The sequence below is a fragment of the Vigna umbellata genome, chromosome 1 (genome assembly GCF_029865625.1).
Source record: "Vigna umbellata cultivar VRB3 chromosome 1, Vumbellata_1.0, whole genome shotgun sequence".
NCBI lineage: Eukaryota > Viridiplantae > Streptophyta > Magnoliopsida > Fabales > Fabaceae > Vigna > Vigna umbellata.
The window spans coordinates 62473311-62495310 of NC_142165.1; the positions used below are offsets into that span (position 1 = coordinate 62473311).

The 22000-nt window shown below is 34.8% G+C and overlaps 1 protein-coding gene across 1 annotated transcript in view; it reads right to left on the minus strand.

Annotated features, from left to right (window-relative positions):
• LOC124836339 (DNA topoisomerase, type IA, core) overlaps positions 1-22000 on the minus strand; it is a 58798-nt gene that overhangs the window by 32200 nt on the left and 4598 nt on the right. Inside the window, exons 5-16 of the mRNA XM_047311489.2 lie at positions 21779-21865; positions 21434-21480; positions 20777-20886; positions 20585-20685; positions 14840-14932; positions 13831-13914; positions 11997-12080; positions 7755-7823; positions 6468-6527; positions 2766-2837; positions 2228-2335; positions 2002-2078 (exon numbers count right to left, since the gene is read on the minus strand). Of these exons, the coding sequence (XP_047167445.1) occupies positions 2002-2078; positions 2228-2335; positions 2766-2837; positions 6468-6527; positions 7755-7823; positions 11997-12080; positions 13831-13914; positions 14840-14932; positions 20585-20685; positions 20777-20886; positions 21434-21480; positions 21779-21865 (992 nt within the window). The remainder of the gene's footprint in view (positions 1-2001; positions 2079-2227; positions 2336-2765; positions 2838-6467; positions 6528-7754; positions 7824-11996; positions 12081-13830; positions 13915-14839; positions 14933-20584; positions 20686-20776; positions 20887-21433; positions 21481-21778; positions 21866-22000) is intronic.

The following is a 22000-nucleotide window of genomic DNA, read 5'->3' on the forward strand; positions in this document are numbered from 1 at the left end:
ATATCTCAGAGGAAGTATGCGTTAGACATCTTGGAGGAAAACGGGTTAATGAACTGTAAATCTGTTGAGACACCTATGGACCCTAACATCAAACTCCTACCAAATCAGGGGAAGCCTTTCTCAGATCCTGAACGGTACAGAAGACTAGTTGGTAAATTAAACTATCTTACTGTTACGCGTCCTGACATTTCCTTCGCAGTTAGTGTGGTGAGTCAATTTCTAAACTCCCCATGTGAAGACCATTGGGATGCAGTTGTTCGCATACTGAAGTATATTAAAAGATCACCTGGAAAAGGTTTGCTATATGGCCCTAACAACGATACAAAAATCGTTTGTTTAAAGTTTGGAAAAAAATTGTAGAATAATTGAATAGGATTGTTATTACTTGGTGTTTGGGAGGGAAGATGATTAACCAAATAGGTAGTAGTAAGAACATCTTTTTCCCAATTCTGTTTTGGAACATTTTCATGGAGAAGAGAAGTTTGAGTCACCCTATTTTGTTGTACGGTGTTCACACAACAATATTCATGAATTATTCCTTGTTCATTGAAGGAGGATAATGTTTGTTTGAAAGACAATTTGGTATTTTTGAAAACTTGGCTCACTTCATTTTAAATTTGTAAAGTCTTCATTGTGAAGTGTGAGCTGGCAAAACATAATGTGTACCTGTTCATGTGAGTAATAAAGTAAGCACTTCTCCTTTTTATCTTATTCATACAAATGTGTGGGTCCCTATAATGTTCTTTATATTTCAGGGACTAAATGCTTTACCACCTTTATTGATGATTCTACAAAAGTAACAGTTTTTTCTCCTTAAACACAAATTCGAGGTTAGCTACATTGTTATGTAGTTTGTGTCACTGATTATCAATTTGGAATTACTATCAAGAAAGTTAGGTTTAATAATGGTAAAGATTATTTCAATCATACATTAATTTTTTTTTTTTTCAAAAGGGATAATCCATGAATGCATGTGTATACACACCCGAGCAAGATAGAATTGTTGAACGAGAAAATGGGCACTTACAAGAACAAAATAGAGCACTACTTTTTCAAACTAATATTCCAAGAAAATTTTGGGGAATTTCATACTTACTGCCACTTATTTAATTAACAAATTACCTTCTACTGTTTTGTCACTAAAATGTCCAATAAAAGTTCTAAACTCTTTCTATCCACATATAACTCATACACTTAACATTCCACCTAGAATATTTGGGGTGTGTCCCATTTGTACATGTTCACTGGCATTGATAGGATATAAGGTTGGGCCGAGCCGAACGGTGCAAGACCGAACGGTTAAGGGTGTGTGGGGTGCAGGACCGAACGGTCAAGGATGTAGAGGTTTCTATTGTAATAGGGGAGTGGGTCAGAGCTGCTACAAATAGAGCTCTTGTAACTTTGTAGAGGCATTTAGTTTTCTTTTGTAAAGTCTGGACTTTGACCAGAAGAGGGAGGTTATGCTCCCAACCAGGGAGGTTATGCTCCCAACCATTCTTTGTAAAGAGATTTCTATCGCTGGCAATAATAGAACCCATTCTTTCTTTACTGTTTCTACCTACTAGTAGTGTTCATAGTTAGGTTTCCAACCCAGGAATCTATCAGACATCAAAGCACAAAACTAGATCCAAGGAATTGTTCAATGTGTTTTTCTTGGGCACTCTGTCATACAAAAAGGGTGTAATTGTTTTCATCATCTTCCCAGAAAATTGTGTCAAGGGATGTCAGCTTCAATGAGCAAGTTAGCTATATTACCCATCCTCATCTTCTGGGGAGGAGTTTAGAGAGGATGATGATGAGCCTTTATATTACCAATTTTTTTCTTTCAGACCAGAAAATGAAAAAATAAAATTCAAAACAAGTAATATTACTAAAATTGAAGCTAAGAGGTTAAGAGTAGAGGTGAATCAAAATACTAAACCTTCAGGATAAATAATTTGTCTCTTATCATTCCACATTTTATTAGTTAATACTAATTTCATCCAAAAATATAATATTTACCTTGGACAAACCCGATTCTGATCTGGAAGAGAAGCAAATAAAAAATCGCCAAACTTTTTTTCCAACATTTTCTCAACCTTCAAGCACAAAACGGATTCATGAGTAAAGATCCAAAAAAACTACAGGTGCATGTAGAAATATTCACAATTTCCAAATAGAACATAGCAACAAATTTAGAATTTTAGATCAACAAATTCCAAACAGTGAGCGAAAACAGATTTTATACCTGATGAATATGAACATTCGAAGTACGCTCACAGTACGATTTAAACCGTGTCCAATAGTCTCTAAGGAGGCCTTTCCATTCAGTCAACCCAGCAGAAACGTTATCAAGCTGGATGAAGAAGTAGACATAAGATAAGAAAAACAAACAATAACAACAACCAACTAGATCAAACCGAAGATAAAAGAATCAGATTAAAATAGTGAGGGAAAACGAGTCAATAAATGGCGTCAATTATAATAGTGATACAGCTTCCCAGCTTTAAAATTTGAGATGACAATGGATAGGTTATTGTAGGGTACTAAAGTATCTCTACTCCTCCCAGCTTTTAAGGAAAACAAGGGCAAGAAACAGCAATTATATTCATGCAAACAGAAACCTCAATTTCCATGCTTATACGCAATGGATTCCTGTACAAATGCACCCAATGCATGTGATTTGTGTGAATACTCATTGGATTCAAATCACACGGTCATCATAATTTAAAAAACACATAAATTGGAAAGCTCAAATGGGGCCACAACCTAATCACAGTAGATACCTCAGTTTCCATATCAGCAGTAAAACTGTAGTCCGTGACCTCTGAAAAATGATGCGACAGAAAAGCTGAAACCTAACAATCACAGAAAAACTTGCATAAAATACCCATCATATCAAGCTCATCTAACATTTGTATAAAGAAAGCGATAATATTAAGTCATAAAACTTATAATAGAAAAGGAAAATATATCCTATTTCCCAGTATGCCATGGAAAAAAGAGAATAGGGTGTTAAACTAAAAGGGTAATTGTGAGAGAATGTTGCTGAATTAGAATGAGGTGAGTCCTCTGGTAATAATGTGTTAGGTTGATCAGCCCATGATGCAAAATTCATCATTGTGCTCTAATGGAATTTCTATTATTTATGGAAAAAGGGCACCAGAAGATAAGGTTTTCTGAACTCTAGCATAACTTAACTTTAAGGATCCAAAAATGACCATCTTAATCATCTTTTAATTTGTTGATTAACCCATAACCAAAATTATCTTTGTATTTAAATGAAATTTCCCATTCTTTATGGAAATTAGGGCATCAAAGGATATGAGATTAAGGCAAAAGAAGAAATATTCTTAAAGCAGTGACCAATGGAATGAATATACTAATATAACACAGTCATGGCACATGGAACATAGCATTATAAAAAGAAATAGAAAGCAATGAGGCCCACAACAGTGACTTAGCCCAAACATCTCTAGGCCCTTTAGATTCACAGATAGACTTTTGCACCTGGATGACAATGTCCAGAAGGATGTATGTTGTCATATGCAGGGAATTTGCATGCACGTGAGTTGCTAAAACTGCATTTACATTGATTCCTTTTTCAATTTTATTTCCGACAAATGCAGTAAGCCAATAATTTTATTGTACTTCTTTTTATAAAAAATTAGGTATGCAAAAGCATCACTATGTTGATTTTTACTGTATATTAAATACTCTTTTGATGAATGAAAGAAGGCAGTTAAAGATTGTTCTATAACCTTTCTGAATTAGCCTTGGGAAGTTCCTAGTCCTCGAATTCAAGTAAGTCAAACTCAGGTCTATCAAATGGTCCAACATGCCACAACCATGGCTGCTAAATAATACTCACAAGTCCACCACTAACCAGTTAAAGGAGGCAGTTCTCCACCTTACCTACAACAACCTACCTTCAAGACCAGTCAGTCATCAAGATCTCACCACTAAAGTGGTTGTGATCCTTGCCCTGTTTGTCCACTCTAGTCCTTACACCCCAAACACCTTCCCCTAACCACAATACATCCTCCTTTAGACACCCCAGGTCCCTTGATTCGATGGCCACAATCCCATGGGATGGATATTCAAAATATATCACTTCTTCAACTTATAAATAATAACAATAATAAAAATTAATATAAATATAATAATAATAATAAATATAAAGAATAATAATCTTCTATTTTTACCAATTAAAACATTTTTTTAATCTATTAAATCTATCACATTACTCTTTAACTTTCATAAACATTCATCTCAAATCCACTTCATTTTTCATCATCTTTTCCTTAATCCAAACAACTTCTCACCTCTCTTTTCCCTCAAATTCACTCATTTTCTATTTATAATTTTGTTACTATTATTTATTTTATTAATATTATTATTTATTTATTTTATTATTATTATTTGATTTATAATATTTTGTATGATTGTAATCAATTAGATTTATTTGTTTAATAATTATAAAATTAGTTTTTAATATGCTATCTTCATTAGTTTTTATATTAACTTTGGAACTAATAATTAGGAAATTAGTTTTTATTTAGAACTCATTTTCATCGATCAATTTTGGTATAATTTGTTAAACATTTTGGTGCTAAATTACACATGAGCACATCCTACCAAATCACAGATCCCATGGACAAATGGAAGTTCTTAGAAGAGTGATCCTACAAGAACTCAAAGCACACGACTACAAATTTTTGAAGTCATTGATGATAAACCACCATCCTCTTTGCTTGTTGGGCTCTTCTTTGCTTGTTGGCTCTTTTTTTATGATAAACTACAAAGTACATCTTGAATATTCATCAAAGAACGTAAAATTAGAATTACACCTTGATTCAAACCTTTTAGGAAAGGTAGATCTAACATGTTTTCCTAGTTGACATGATTTACATTCTAAGGTCTGGAGACCACTAAGTTCAAGAATCACTATTTTTAATTTTAACAAATGAGGATGGTCAAGCCAATCATGTAACATTTTTGAACTAGGAGCTACAACATAGGACACATGTGGACCAAATCCAAAATGGTATAATCCGCTGGCTTCATATCCTTCCCCAATCCATCACCCAAAACCCCACTCTTGTATAACAAAAGATTTGTTATTGAAGGTTATTGAACAATTTAACGTTTTAGATAATTGACTTATGGAAATTTAATTGAAAGAACAATTAGGAACAAAAAGAACAGGCTTTAGATTTAGGGAGGGAGACAGGGAGACTTGACCGACTCCCTTTGGGGAAACTTTAAAGCATTTACAAGGGTTATGAAATGATATTTTTCTTAAAAGGAAATGGTTCAGAACAAAGAGGTATTACCCAAGATGTGATCAGAAGCACCTTAGTAAATTACCCATGATTTTGACCTCCCATGGATAGGGAAATGCAAGTTGTTGATGTACTTGGAGTTTCAAATGTTTGTGCCAAGCTGTTAGACTTTAACAGTACGTACTCTTGATATTCATCCTCTGGAGTCAGTTGTTTCAGCCTTAGAGACATTAACTGTCTTGGCAGGAAAACCATGTAGGGAATAACAATATTCTTGGGTGTGATCCATCCTTTTACCGTATGTGCACTATGGACACCCTCGACCTCCACGTCTTCCTCTTCCTCATGTGACAACCATGACAGATGGTTTCAGTAGTTCATGAGCTTCCTTAGTTTCAGGCGTTGGGACTCGAAGGGGTGTAGTCAAGCAATCCATGGAAGGGACCTCATGACTTGTCAAAAGTTGATCTCTGACATGGTAAGGTTTGGATGTAAAGCACGAAGGATCATCATCACCATACAATATTTGTCAAGTTTCTTCTTGAATTCCTACAAAGATTCGACTTCCAAGACTTTAGTTCTTCCACAACATATTGGACTTCATTCATGAAGGATACCATACTATGGTCAGTCATTTTGGGAGATGTAAGATTGTTTGCAGAATCATAAAAGCATTGGATATCATAGGCATCAATGTTTTGAGCTTTCTTCCAAAAGGAGTGACATGTTTTGAAAGCTCCAAGGGAGATCAAAAGTATTGGTTCTACAGATTGCCACAGCAAGGCACACAACTAGAAATTTGCTTGTTTCCACTGCTAAACTTTTTCAATAAGCACATGGCTTCCATCTTGCTCGAGGTGGTCATGATGTCCTTGGCAAGGGAATCACATTTCAACGGCAAGGGAACCACATTTCAACGGATGCAGCCCAAGAAAGATAATTTGTTCCATTTAATTTTTTGAAAATAATGGATAGACTTCTAGAGAATGAGATGGCAGCAGTTCCTATAGACATTGTTGATAAAGAAGAGAAAAGACTAGGGTCAAGAAACCCTAAGATGAATTTTGGTGTGATGAGACTAAATAAGAGAGAAATTATTTTCTTATAAACTTGAGAGTTATAACAAGCCAATGGGGGTCCACATCTATTACAACAATGCAATTTCATCCAAACAAAACAAATTCAAAATTGCCCAAAGCTTACCATGCGTCCACGAAATTCTGGAGACAGAACTCGATTTTTCACTGTAACATAGTTTCTGTCCTGAGAGAACAAAAAAGATTGAGGACTCAATTCTATAAAACTTTATTTATAATACAAGATAAAATAAGATAAATATTAATTCTACTATGCACCATCATTAATTGTGTCAATAAATACCTATCATTGCATCGCAAGCTCAACAAAGACATGCGTACATCAAAAAACCATGATATATAAGAGTTGATTGAAGACTACTTTTACTTTAGGTTCCATACTAGTAGAAGGATTTGCTCATTCAGTACTTAAGATTTATCTCCATATCAGAGCACTTTCATTATGACACAAATCTGCGTTGTCATGCTTAATGAATCAGAAAGTTTATACAAACTACACTCATTCAATTATTGGATGACGAGAAATAGGTGAGAACTAAAGGGGTTTGGTTGAAGAAATAGGTTGTCAAATAGTATAGTGAGTCCTACTATTTTAAAATTAGTTACACTCTCTTTCTCTTACACCATACAATTCTAAATTATTTCCATCTCTCCGCCTTCCATTTCATCTTAACCAGAGGGTGTGATCTATCTAAAATGGCTGAAAACCTGAAGAAATACTTCTTTGATTACACAATTTCAAATGATCATAAAGTGAACAATTATTTTTAACCAGATAACATTCAGGAATGAGCGATTTTTAGATTTTTTTTATGTGCACAAACAACCTAGGATACAAAGCATGTTTCGCTCAACTTATTTTGAAGAATTAATCACTCAGCTTCTAGATTGAGATTTTAAAACACAAATATTCTCTTTGAAATAATCTAATCCAAACATGCTATTAGATGGATTCATCAGTTAATTGAGCCTCTACAATTTCTGATATAGTGCAGAGTAATGAAGCGAAGGAGCTGAGTCCAGCCTAAGTTACTAAGGTGTTTTGATGGTGTTTTCTCTTTTTAATTTATGAAAACTATTTTATAAAAAATTTTCAAAACTAAATTTAGAAATAAGAATGGGTAGAAGATGAAACATTACAAGGAAGAAGACAAAAAATAGAAAACTCTAATTTGAAAACTAAAATAGCTCAGAGAAGTTCTGCTTTAAAAAATGAACAGAGATTTTTCATAAATAGACAACAAACAAACCCCAGATTCGATCAATAGACCAGAATAACTTATACAATTATCTAAATAAATCACAACATACAATTTAAATTGTTACATTTGATGTGATATAAGAGATAAGATATGCTATATTGATGACATTTACGGCTACGGAAATAAAATACCCGTAAAACTTTTATTGTGGATGCATATGTTGATGGCCTTCCAATCCCTAGCTCCTCAAGCTTCTTAACCTATTAATATCATTTCGAAATCTTAAATGGAGAAAACAAGAGATGAAAGTGCAAAAGAAATGAACACAGTCTGCCATCCTTGACAGCACAAATCATGTTATAAATTCAGGGTAACATTATACGTTGCAACAAATCTATTTATTTTAGATAATTGAAAATTATAAATCATAATATTGATATATTGATATATTGAAAATTTTAACATATGCTTACGATGCCAAATATAGGTCTCAACATGAAGTCATGAACCAAATTCCTTTATATAGATAAAAATTATAACGTTTCTGTGCATGAACAAATATTATAGTGTCTAAAGTTTGAGAAAGAGTTATTAGCTATAGCTAGCTATGTAATGGATAAAATTAACACAGAACTCTTTTGTTCATAAAGAAGATGAAGGCAGAAAGCATAAAATTCTATGTAGTACAGTCTTCAGTTTTCAGGCTTTATATAGAAAGAAACAAAATACAGCAAAAAACATAAAGAAAGCTTAGATCTAAAGAAAAACAAAGATGCAAATCTGGAAAACTATGATTCTGTTATTGCTTTTCTGTTTTCTCAAAGTGAAAGTTACAATTAGTGTAATACAATCATGAAGCTTGTAAATCAAGTCATTGATGTGGAACTAAACTCAAGAATACGTAAGAGAAATAGCCAATTTGCTAATGTAGCAAATGTCATGTCACAGTTTTACAAGAGCAGAGGTCTTATTCAATTACTCTATTACTTAGGTTTGTGAGGAACTCAAAAGATTGAGTTTGTCCCGTAAAGAAGTAAATTGAGAAATATAAAGTGCTTCTGAAAGAATATGAGTAGTTTGAGGTTCAGCAGGCACATAGGTCACAATTAAGACTTGATGAGAAATTTTTCTCTGACAAAGGATATCTAGCTCCATATGTCTTCTTCTTTGTTTATCACAGTAAATTACTACAGTTGTGTTAGAACTGTCACTTATTTAAAATAGTTAACTTGCTAGAATTGGTTAATTTGTGTATATTACTAATTTTCTGTATCTTGGATGCAAGGAATTCTTATAAATGAATAGATCACCTAAGAGATCATACACTCTCTCTTAAGCATTTTTTCCATATTTCTATCTCAAGTATCAAAGCATTTCTGTTTTTGTTTTCCACTTGCTGGTGAGTTTTTGGAAATGAAGATCTAACATGTTTGTTTACCGGTATTGAACCCAATGGTTGGTATCAACCTAATAGTTGCTTGTAAAGTACATTTTATTTTATAAAATACATTAATGAAACTTGTAAAGAAAGCTTCACTGTTGTGGACTAACTTAACTAAAATAATCACTATGCTTGTGGGACTAAACTGAATAAGATGTAACAGAAATAACCACTTTACTAATGTAGCAAATGTCACTCGGTGTTACAAAAACAGAGGTGTTATTCAATTACTCTGATAAAACAAGAGAAAAGCATAAGAATATAAAGCTCCAAAAAATAAACATTGTCGTATCAGAGATGCCCAGATAATCAAAAAACAACCAAGTGTATGATAGAAAGAAATAAGGTATTTTCAGAAGTTATTATATGCATCCCATTTGCTGCAACGATTGGCAAATGGCTGAATTTAACCACAGAACCAATAGGAGATGAAATACATGATCATCCATGTGTCTTCACTTCATAGTTCAAGCCTTAGCAAATTGGACCAGTTGGTTCATGACGTGGTATTAAAACCTATGGCCAAGTCATCTAAAGTTTGATTTTTTGTCAACCCATTCTAATAGGTTCCTAAACTAGAAACCTAATCAAGAACTCCCTCACATTCTCTCACACCCAGAAAACAGAGAAAAATATATGGTGAATTGTGTATTATTAACAGAAAGAATAGTGTGTGTATACAAGATCCAAAGACATAACCCTCTTCACAGGTCAATGGCCTGTTAACAAACAATGTACTCAAAAACTGCCTTCTAACTATCCAAACAATCTATTTATACAATTCCTCTACCTTCTATCCTAACCCCATTTCCCATTATACCCTTATATCCCAAATACCCTATATCTTAACATTATACCCTTATATCCCAAATACCCTATATCTCATGGCTCCTCTTCATCAACCTGTTACCATATGAAGGGAACCCACTGGATGCTGCCCTCCAATTCAGATCTGGAGGCTTGGGTGATGGCCATTTCTCCTCCAATGACTTCCATTCTTCCTCTTTCCTTCTTATCACCCCCAAATTCCACACCAAGGTCCACGGTTCTACTTCCTTTATTTTTAAGGAAGCTTCTGGCTCCCCCCACCTTCTAGCTAGTGTTGAATCCCCCTTGCTGAATACCTTCTTCCCTCTTTGATTGAACACCCTAGTCAATACCGTTCGGTTTCGTCCAATAATGGTCAACACCGTTCGGTTCCGTCCTATATTGGTCAACACCGTTCAGTTCCGTCCTATATTGGTCAACACCGTTCGGTTCCGTCCTATATTGGTCAACACCGTTCGGTTCCGTCCTATATTGGTCAACATCGTTCGGTTCCGTCCTATATTGGTCGACACCGTTCGGTTTCTTCCTATAATGTGGACCATCGTTCGGTTTCGTCCTTTAATGGTCAATACCGTTCGGTCCCCTATCGAACATTGCATTTTCATTGCTTTTGGCTGAATAGGGCCTCCAGTCGAGAGAGTGGACAACTCCGTCTGCTTTACGTCTAATTCTGTCTCGAACCGCTCGGCAACCTCACTTGGGATATTGCGCTCGACCTCGGACCGCTCGACAACACTCGATCTACCGTTCGGTTCCTTCCCGCTAACTTCAACCGTTCGGTCCGTGTTGGTTTTCTTCCTCTGCTCATCCCCCAAGCTCACCTGGTACGGTTGGGTATCCTCCATGGGTAAACCCCAATCCTCTACTAGTACCTTGCCTATGAAACTGTGGTTGGCTCCTCGCATTCGTCCCCCAAATGACTCGTCTGAACCGCGACCCGCCACAATCTTGAGGTCTTGTACAAACTCGTCCACCGTATCACCAGGGCTTCCTTCAAACCATTCCAAGAATGATTCTTGGCTTTCTCCTTCCAGGCTCTGAACCAGTAACCCGCGCTTCCCTCCATGCTAATGGCTGCCCGACGCACCTTTTCTTCCTCCTTCACCCCCTGGGTCTCAAAAACTGTCTCCGCCCTAGCAATTCACCCCATCGCATCAAACCCTTCGAAAACGGGTAAATCTACTCTCCTCTCCCCGCTGGGTTGCACTTCATGGCGTTCATCCCCTTTCTCCCCTTCCTCTTCCTTTCGCCGGCCCCAATGTTAGTCGTCCTGGTGTGGCCTCGACCACCCAACATCCTTATGATTTCTTGCAAATCTTGGCGTATTACAGTATAATCTTGGCGTATTACTCATAATCTTGGCATATTGCTGCATAATATGATCGCAGCTCCCCTGTCTGAACCGTCATTCTATCAACCGCAATTTCTTTCACCCTCACCCGATTTTGGCGCTGGTTCGAATCCGACGTGTCGGACCAATTGATAGGTTCCTAAACAGGGAACCTAATCAAGAACTCCCTCACAGTCTCTCACACCCAGAAAACAGAGAAAAATATATGGTGAATTGTGTATTATTAACAGAAAGAATAGTGTGTATACAAGATCCAGAGGCATAACCCTCTTCACAGGTCAATGGCCTGTTAACAAACAATGTACTCAAACTGCCTTCTAACTATCCAAACAATCTATTTATAATATTCCTCTACCTTCTATCCTAATCCCATTTCCCATTATACCCTTATATCCCAAATACCCTATATCCTAACACATTCTCTAATAAACAATTGATTCTATACACAATACTTGTGTATAGCCTTGTCTTGTTAGAATTATCCAATATTAGGCATTTTCTACATGCAACAAGAGTAGTACCAGCTTAAAGGAGCATAAAATGTTTTCTATTTTTATTTCCAATTTTTCCTTTTGATTAAAGAAGTGTCACTTTTGTCTGTTTTTAAAGACTCATGAGAAACAACGAAAACAACATTTTATTGTGTTCATAGTTCCCTGTAGAAATAATATTTGGAAAAAAAAGTAAATAAAGTGTCATGTTTATAGTGAAAAGCGAAGAATGAATACCAGCATTTTCTAAAGTAAAGTGGCCCATAAAGTATATAGTACTCCACCACTCCTTTAATATAATGACAAAAGCAAGATGACCTACCAATGATGCTTCAGAGTACCGTGGTGGCGGCTGTGTGTGGTGCTCACAAGGTTCAGTTTGAACCACGCATAGTGGATCCCCTGTCTACAAAATAGAAGTTAATGAAGAGTTGTGTTGTAAAGGGCACAAATCGTGAGTAATTATGCCAGACATTGACAAAAAAGAAGTCAACAATAAGTCTCATTCTGCTAAAGGCATATGTCCATGTCCTGTGGAATAATGACTATCAGTATAATAAAATGAAATTCACAAAAAAAAACAAAAACAAAAAAAACAAACGGATGCATAGAAAACCAAGCCTGATTAAAAGTGAGAGCAATTAACAAAGATAAAAGGTTTTAGAGACATGGAAACATTCTTGAGCCACCATCTAAAATATTTTACTTATACATGGCTACAAACGAATGGGCAAATGTTGATAAAGTCATGACTATAACTAGGGATTTGATTTGTAATCTAATTGTCTTATGTCTTATGTGTTATTCCTACTATTCTATAATTCTCCATCTGTATTTTACTATACACATCACAGAAATAATAGAATACTACATCATTTTAATCTGGTTTTATATTTTCTATAAGATGGTATCTAGAGATTTCCACCATTTAATTTTTTAACCTTGGCTATTCCTTTTCATCCATGGCTCTTGCTAATCCCACCGCTTTCACACCTTATTCCATTCCCACTTCCCTTGCTGAAAAACTTGACGACTCCAACTATTTTCACTTATGTTAGCAAGTTGAATCCGTTATTAAATTGCATCAACTTCAGTCATTCATTGCTATTCCTACAATTCCTCCGTGATATCACTTTGATCAAGATAATGCCAAGTCCCGCATATAAATCCTGGGAAATTCAGGATCAAATGCTTCTTACATGGCTTTAATCAACATTAATGATGTTGATTCTCTCACATTATTGGTTCGACAAACTCCTACCAGGTTTAGGACACAATTCATGAGTAATTTAATATTCTATCGAAAGCACATGCTTGACAACTTTATATTGATAATCATTGTGTATCTCTCATTGACAAGATGATGGAAGATTTTTGTCTCACATCAAAACTATTGCGGACGAACTTGCAGGTGTGTATATTTTGTAACAAGCATGGCAAAATATAACATATATGCGCTTGAGAGGGGAGTTAAAATAGAATATTCTATGCATGGTTATAACTTTTTTGTTATTTTAAAAGCAAGAATGCAATAGCATCACTATGTTAGGTTGGCACCTCAGACAACATCAATCATCTCCAGCTTACTTGGATATTATTAAAAGACAAAATATTATACATATGATGGGGGCTAAACCAAACCCATCAACAAAAACAAAACAGACTTACAAAAAGGTAAATGTTATCTGTCCCTAAAGAAATCAATATTAAGAAAAAAAGGCACATGTTAACACTTTAAAAATAGTCATTTGCTGCAATTAGGGATTTCAGTTGGATTTATGATTGATTCCCTTTGTGTTCTAACTTATTATCATAAATAGTATACACGTGTACCTTCTCTGGCCCAATATTCAGATATTTTTCTTCTCAATAGGCATCAGCTCTTAGGAATATATTTTTATCCAACAAGACAAAACAATAATAAAGAAAATAGAAGATATTATTATTATTATAATTATTATAAGGGTACATGTGGGTCTATCTGTACGTCTATCAAAGCCCCCTCCCCTTTGAGAAAACAAATGACCAAGCAAAACATAAGGAAACCAAAAACAGCAACCTATCTAAATAAACAGAAATGGCAGACTGCCATATGAAGAAAGCATCAAATGGTTTCTGTAGTATAAATTATATCTTAAGATTTCAGAAATATTTACCTTGAGAGAATTTAGTACTCCAAATGTTTTATCAGGGCTGGAATCATCACGGTCTTTATCGTGAACACCTTCAGCAACAACATCCTAGAAGGAAAAACCACACATAAGTCAGGAAAACAAATCAGTTATAGCTTCCTAGTCATATAAAGGCACATGTAGACATTCTCTACCACAGCTGAAATTAGTTGAGAAACAAAACCAGTTTTGGGCAGCTTTCATGTTGACCCAAAGGTTAGGTATCTCACAGAAACATATATGGAACACCCACCAAAAGAATGAAACAAAAATTCTGTGTCAAGTGAGTGCCACTAAAAATAATATAGATTTGAATCAAATTTGACCAACATTAAATCCTTCAGTCCCTTTTATCCAGTAAAGCATACAAATTAGAACCACAAGGATATTCACGCTGAATTTTATACATCTTTTGGGATGAGGAAACTCTGAAGTAACCTCTGCATGCATTATAGCAAACAAGACAAAAAGTCTTTCCAAAACATTTTATGCTCAATTTTATGAGACCTTGTTCAGAATCGAAATGTGTTATTAACTAGTAAGAAGAAAACACATTCCAAATCCTGTAACTTTAAGAAATGAATTTTACCAGAAAGCAATATTTTGTAAATCCAATTGTAATATATTTCATCGCAATAGCAAGTAAATTGCACAAAACTCAAGACAATACTAATAGTAAAAATAATAAGAATTTAGTTGATTGAAAATAACAATAATCATTAATATAAAAATAGTCATTACATTTGAGATACTATCAACATCACTACATGAATAGTAAAAATTGCAATATATTTTATCACAGTAGCAGGTAACTTGCACAAAATCTCAAGACAATACTAATAGTAAAAATAATAAGAATTTAGTTGATTGAAAATAACAATAATCATTAATATAAAAATAAAGTTATTACATTTGCAATACTGTCAACATCACTACATGAATAGTTACATATTGTATGCTACCCACATCAATTATTTGTTGGAACCAACCATACCGTATAAACTGCCTGATACCCAGGAAACTCAACCATTGAACTCGCAGTACGTAATACAATAGACTTGTCACCATTTCCAATATCAAGATGTATCTGGAATAAAAAGAAAGTCATGAAAATGTCTGGTCAAACATAATGCCAGATGGAAGCAGATGAATATGTGAACACAAATGTAATTTCAACAAAGAAATTGTTCATGACCTTTCTGTAACACAAAAAGAATATACCATCAGTAAACATGGAATAAATTAAGTTACCATGAATAACTAACAACTCTAACAAATTAATGTGCCATACAACAGAGCAAACAGATCCTATAAGGCTATCTGTTAAATGGTGAGAGTATTATGGTGATGAGAGTCCAGAACTCCAAAACTTTGCCATTCATATATTGAGTTAGACATGTAGCTCCTCCACATGTGAACATAATTGGAGTTCGTATGAGATGATAAGTTAATACTAAAATATATCTCTAGAATAGAATTACTGGTCTACTACTTGCCTATCATATTTGTCTTTGCATTTGATTAGGTCCACACAGATAATAAATAGGCTAAAGCAAAGCCAATGAATGATGTTCTTGTTATGGCTAATTCAAAATTAGCTAAGAAGCAGAAAATAAGAAAACCAGTTTAAATCAATATTGATGATTGTTCATCCAATGATGAGTGGATTATGGAAGATGAGTAGAATGAAGCATTAGGTTTGGAGGTAGACAACTTGGATTTTGGATGAAAACTTGGTTCCAGTCCAAGTTGAGGAGGATGAAACACTACATCAACATGATTTTGACATTATTGATTTGAATGGTGAAGATGGAAATGGAGTTGAAGATATGGAGATAATGATTTTAACTTACAAGACTATTTGCTTAAGATAGAATATTATTTTGTAACTAGGATAGAATTACTTTTGGAAATAGGATGTAGCTATTGGTTTATTGTTCTGTAACCAGGATGTTATGTTACACCTAATGATTTATTGTTTTATACATTTATTATAATTTTTTTTTTGTCAAGTTGAATTGACGTTCAATTATGAGTTGAGTGAGATATAAGGATTTTGTGTATGCATATATGAATTTCATAAAATTTGCAGGATCTTTCTGTCTGTGTTACGATCTCCTAATTTACAATCCACATTACCCTTTCCAATCTCATTTAAGATCTTGATTTTGACTACATTTCTTCCAATGCATGTTTGATCTTTATCACCTAGGTTCTAGTTTCACTCTTTGTTCTGTTTTCTTGATAACAGGTATCTCTGTCCTTTTCTTATAAAAGTATTTTCTTATAAAAGTAAAAAAGTAGCACAATTTTGAATTCTAAATTAATCTCAGCCAATACTCTAGGAACAAATTATAAAAATAATGGTTAGTTTATTATACAGTTTAAGGTCCGTGTAAATATGCAATAACTAGAAAAATTTATATAAAAGAAAGAAGATTTTTATTCAATTCATTCAAAACAATACATCCACTTCTATATAGAGAGAACTCAAACTCTAGTAATAATTACACGAGATATCTAGAATCTTCTAACAACTTCTATTAATTTAATATCCTACCAACAATTTTTAGTATTGCATTTAATATCCAACTAACAATACTCTCCCTCAAGAATTTAATATCAATCAATCCCAGCTTGCATGTGAGATCATGAAATCGTTTAATGGAAAGACCTTTTGTAAACAAATATGTTAACTGAAGTCCAGATGGCCAGATGGGATGTAAGAAGTAGTGATAAGACCATTATCCAATTTCTCTTAAATAAAGTGTCTATCTATTTCTGTGTTTGGTCCTATTATGCTGAACTGGATTGTGAGCAATGCTAATAGCTAACTTATTATCACAACAAAGGATCATAAGTTCTTCACATGCCACCTTAAGATCATTTAGAATAATTATCATCCATAATAATTCACACACCCCTTGTGCCATAGCTCAGAATTCATCCTCTGCACTAGACTTTGCAACAACATTTTGCTTCTTACTTCTCCAATTCACCAAATTTCCACCCAAAAACATCCAATATCATGAGGTGGATTTTACTATCAGCAACAGACCCTACATAATCAGCATCAATATACACTACCATTTTTAATTTCTCATTTCTCTTTAACAATACTCCCCTTCCTGGACTTGTCTTCAAATATTGAAGGATTTTGTTTACAACATGTAAATGTCTCTTCTTTGGATCATGCATGAAATGACTAACGACACTCACAACATAGGCTATATATGGTCCGGTGTGAGCTAAGTAAATGAGCTTTCCAACAAGTCTTTGATATTGGCCTTTATTCTCATAAGAACTTTCTTCATCACTCCCAATTTTATGGTTTATGGTTTTGGTCTATAGGAACTCCAATGGTCTTGCAATCAATCATGCATGTTTCTTTGAGAAGATCAATAACATACTTTCTTTGGGAGATAAAGATACCTTTCTTCAAGTAAGCTACTTCTATCCCACAGAAGTACTTCAACTTTCCTAGATCCTTCATTTCAAATTGAACAAGTTTTTCTTTCGAGAATTGTATCTTATGTTCACCATCTCATGCAACAATTATATCATCAACATAGACTAAGAGTAATCCAAGTTTACCTTATGGGGAACGCTTGATGAACAAGGTATGGTCACCTTGTCACTTGTATCTCATGTTCATCATAACATGAGTGAGCCAACCAAACCAAGCATGGGGTGACTGCTTGAGTCAATACAAGGCTTTCTTCCACCTACAGACTTTATTCCCTTCTTCAATAGGCCTAAACCCTAGGGGAATTTCCATATAGACTTCTTCCTCTAATTGTCCATGCAAGAAAGTATTTTTCATATCAAATTGTTGCAATTCCTAACCAAAATAAGTTGCCAATGAGAGAATGGTTCTAATTGCAGTCATCTTTGCCACTAGAGCAAATGTCTCCTCATAATCAACACCATAAGTTTGAGTAAATCCTTTAGCAACTAACCTTTGCTTTGTATCGTTCGAATGTTCCATTAGATTTATACTTTACATTATAAACCCATTTGCATCCTACTGCCTTTTTATGCAAAGGCCAGTTAACAATCCCACTACCTTTTGATCTAGAGGCTTGTTAACAGTTTCCCACGTTTGGTTCTTTTCTAAGGCACTCATCTATGCATTCATGGCTTGAGCCCAATTCTCATCATTCAGTGCTTCTTGAACTAAAGTAAGGACCCTAACTGCATCAATGGCAGAAAGGAAACTCTAGTACTGCATAGATAGGTTTTTAGTAGTGTCACAAAATGAGAAATAGGATACTTGATACAAGATTGAGTTCCTTTCCACAAAGCAATGGACAAGTCATCAACGTCAGGTTCACAATTAATATTCAAGGAAATTTCCAAATGTTCAAGGGTGTCAAAAGAAGGAACACTTACCCTCGGACAAATGAGTGGTGTTGTTATTGGATCAAGTTGGGTTGCTTTTGTCTCCTTTGATATTTTATATGGAAGAAATTCTCTCGACGACTAATTTCTAGAGTTGACCCTCTCTCTGGAACAAAGTTGCTCTTGTTAGAAGCAACTTCAGAAATATGGCTAACTTTTGGAGCTAACCCTAACTTGGGAACAAAGATGCCCTTATCAGAAGCAGCTTTAGAGATATCCATACGAGATGTGTCAGGAATACCAAGGGTAGTACAAGATGCTTCTTGCATGAAAGGGATAGAAGATGACTCCAAAAATTTAAAAAGACTCGGCTTCAAAATAACTCTCCCCCTAAAGTTAAGGACGTTTGTAAAAAGATTTAGTTTCATCAAAAGTGACATTCATGGAGTTGAAAAACTTTTGACTCGAAGGATGATAGCAACAATATCCCCTTTTATAAGATGCATAGCCAACGAATATACATTTAACAGTTCTAGGATCTAACTTTCCATGGAATTGACTATGAATATGGACAAATACAACACATCCAAATACTCGACTATGAAGACTACAGAGAAAAGGAACAAATGGACAGAAGGAAGATATGAACTCAATAGAACTCAGACCATCTAAGACTCGAGAGGGTAATCGGTTAATAAGATAGGTTGTAGTGAGGAGAACCTCTCCCCAATAAGATTCAGGGACTTTTATTTGAAAAAGATGTGTCTGTGTCATCTCAAGAAGATGCCTATTTTTTCTTTCAACAATGCCATTTTGTTGGGGTGTATGCACACAAGTAACTTCATGAATAACACCATTTTCAGAAAGAAAATTAGACATGTCATGATTCACATATTTTCTCCCATTAGCAAAAAGTAAACGTATAATTGACTTCCCAGATTATCTTTTTATCATATGGAAGAATTTGACAAATAAAGTAAAAACTTCAGATTTTCTTTCATGAGGAAAATCCATGTAACATGGGTACAATCATCAGTAAATGTGACACACCATTTAGCACCAAAAATACTACAGTTTGGCCCCCAAAGGTCGGAATGAATTAAATCAAAAGGATGGACACCCTTTGTATTACTAGGAGGATGTGGCACAATGGTGTTTTGCAAGTTGACAAGCATCACATTTAAATGAACTTTAGAAAGGAGAGATGTCCTAGACGACAATAAAGAAGCCAAATTTAAGAGGACTCGTAGTGCAAGATTGGAGACAAGAGGTACCTATTTGTGTACTAATACTATCTTTAGATCCTAAGTTGTTAAAACAATACAAACCTCCTTGTTCCTTAACAGTTTCCGTCATCCTCCACGTGGAAAGATCCTAGAAAATACAAAGAGTAGGAAAGAAGGTTACAGAATACTTCAGGTCATGGGTAAGTTTTTTAATGGAAATAAGATTATTAGAAAGGTTTGGAACATAAAGAACATCTTTAAGGTTGAGGAATGGCAAAAGGGAAACATTACCACATCCAATTATTGGGATATGAGTCCTATTGGCAACATTAATGTGATTACCGAAAAAAGAAACATATGATGTTGAAAGAGATGAATGAGGGGTCATAATTCTTGAGGCACCAGAGTCAAGAACCCAAGAGTCCTTACATAAAGATGAATTGAAGATCTTACCAATCATAGCTACAGAGCAGTACCAGAAAGTGACTTATTGGTAGACTCCATCCGAGATTCAAACATTCAATTTCAGCATGCAATGCATGTATCTCTCAAGTTAGAAGCTCAACATTGCTTAAAGGAGCTGCCATGCTCTAGATGTGGCGGCAAATGACGGAAAAAGCTCCAACAAAAAACTTAACGACAACTCCAACAACTCTAGCGAGGGTCAGAGGACAACTCCGACAATGGTTTTGACAAAGGTTCGACGAGACTCCACCGAAAGTCCAGCGAGACTCCAGCAAAGGGCGACGACTCTAGCGAAGGTGAAGGTCTGACAGCAGCTTCGGTGGACAGCAAACAGGATGCGAGAACAGAAAGAACCACAAGTTGGGTGCACTTCAGGCAATCCCAATATTTAAAGGAAATGGGTGCACTTCAGGCAACCCTAAAAGGAATCGTAACTAAGACGATAAAGAACAAATGCAGAAGAGAGGCTCCCAAGATCGGGAGTTCTGATACCAACTAGAAAGATTTAATATAAAAGAAAGAAGAATTTTATTTAATTCATTCAAAACCGTACATCCACTTCTATATATAGAGAACTCAAACTCTAAAGTAAAAATTACAAGAGATCTCTACAATTTTCGTACAACTTCTACCAATTCAATATGCTCCCAACAACTTTCACTACTGCATTCAATATCCAATTAACAACACAATGTATGTAGACTAACCTGCTCAATGACAGCAGGTTCCATTTGACATGAAACTGTTCGTGACCAAATAAGTGTGTACAGCTTCAAAGATTCTTCATCAAGTATCCCAGCAAGCATTGCTGAAAAAACATCAACAATTAATATTACCAGCAGTCACCTCTGTACACCATTCAAGTAAAATATTCACAAAAGAAGCATGTGTTGTAATACATGGCAACTTGCGTATGTCGGTTGGTCTAATAGCTTCATGGGCCTCTTGTGCATTTTTCACCTTTTTAAAATATTTTGGAGCACTTTGTGCCGCAAAATCTTGTCCATACCTGATACAGAAAACTCTTATTCATGCACATGAAAAACAATAAAAATATTTTCTATGGCTTGGTTTTACTTCTATTGTTTTAAAGAGCATACCAAAGGTCTGTTTGGATGAGGGTTCCCATAAGCATTCATTGGGGAAAAAGTAATTGGAAAAAAAATCAGATTTTGGAAAAGCTAATATGAGGTAATTTCTACAAAAGTGCTCATGGAGAAGTATATTTCACTTTTTGCCTCTAATTTTCTTCTCCTAGAAGTGCTTATAGAAAAGTTTATCCAGAAGGGTCCATATTATATTCCCACATAATCTCCTTCCTTTCAAAGTAAAACTCACTTATTAAATTTTTTTGAAAACTATATAATGGTATAGTATACACTAGCATCATTGTATCTGTAAGGTTTAAATCCAATTTTATATTTGTGTTCAGTTAAATAGCTAGTAATGGGGTCACTCAGGTCGCATAGATACATATATAATACAAACTCAGTAGTAATAATGAAATTCTGAGAGCAAATATATGAATAAAGGTAGTTTGGAGAAATGAACATCACCTTTCAATGATCAACGAGCGTATATTAGCAACAGCTTCGTCAGAAATCTAAGTAAATTTAAGGCAAGTTGTTAACAGAAAGAAACTCTAAACAAGATTACTGGGCTCACAAGAAACTCTAAACATGTCATCCACACAGGCAAACAGTAAAAAATAAAAACTGTTATATGAAAATCATGGGTAATTGGTGATCACTTTTAAACAGGCAAGACTCATGACATGATTGTTACAAAAGAGAAATGTGGGTGGGAGGGAAGGGGATACAACATACAAGAATATTTGGAGATGGCACAATCAGCTTTTGTGGACAAATTAATCATATTTATGCAACCAAAGAGATACCTACATGGAATCCATCAGTTCTTATGTATGTTATCAGACCCACTGCTACACCATCAGAGAGTTCAACTCCCTCGTAGAGCTTCTGTGCAAGCTGCACTTGAAAGGCAATTGATATTAATGATAAAAAATAAGTCTAGAAGGCTTTGAAATTTAAACATGATTAAATATTAATTCAACATACATGAATAAATATGGAAATAGATTAGGCATGAAGAAAAATTCTAGT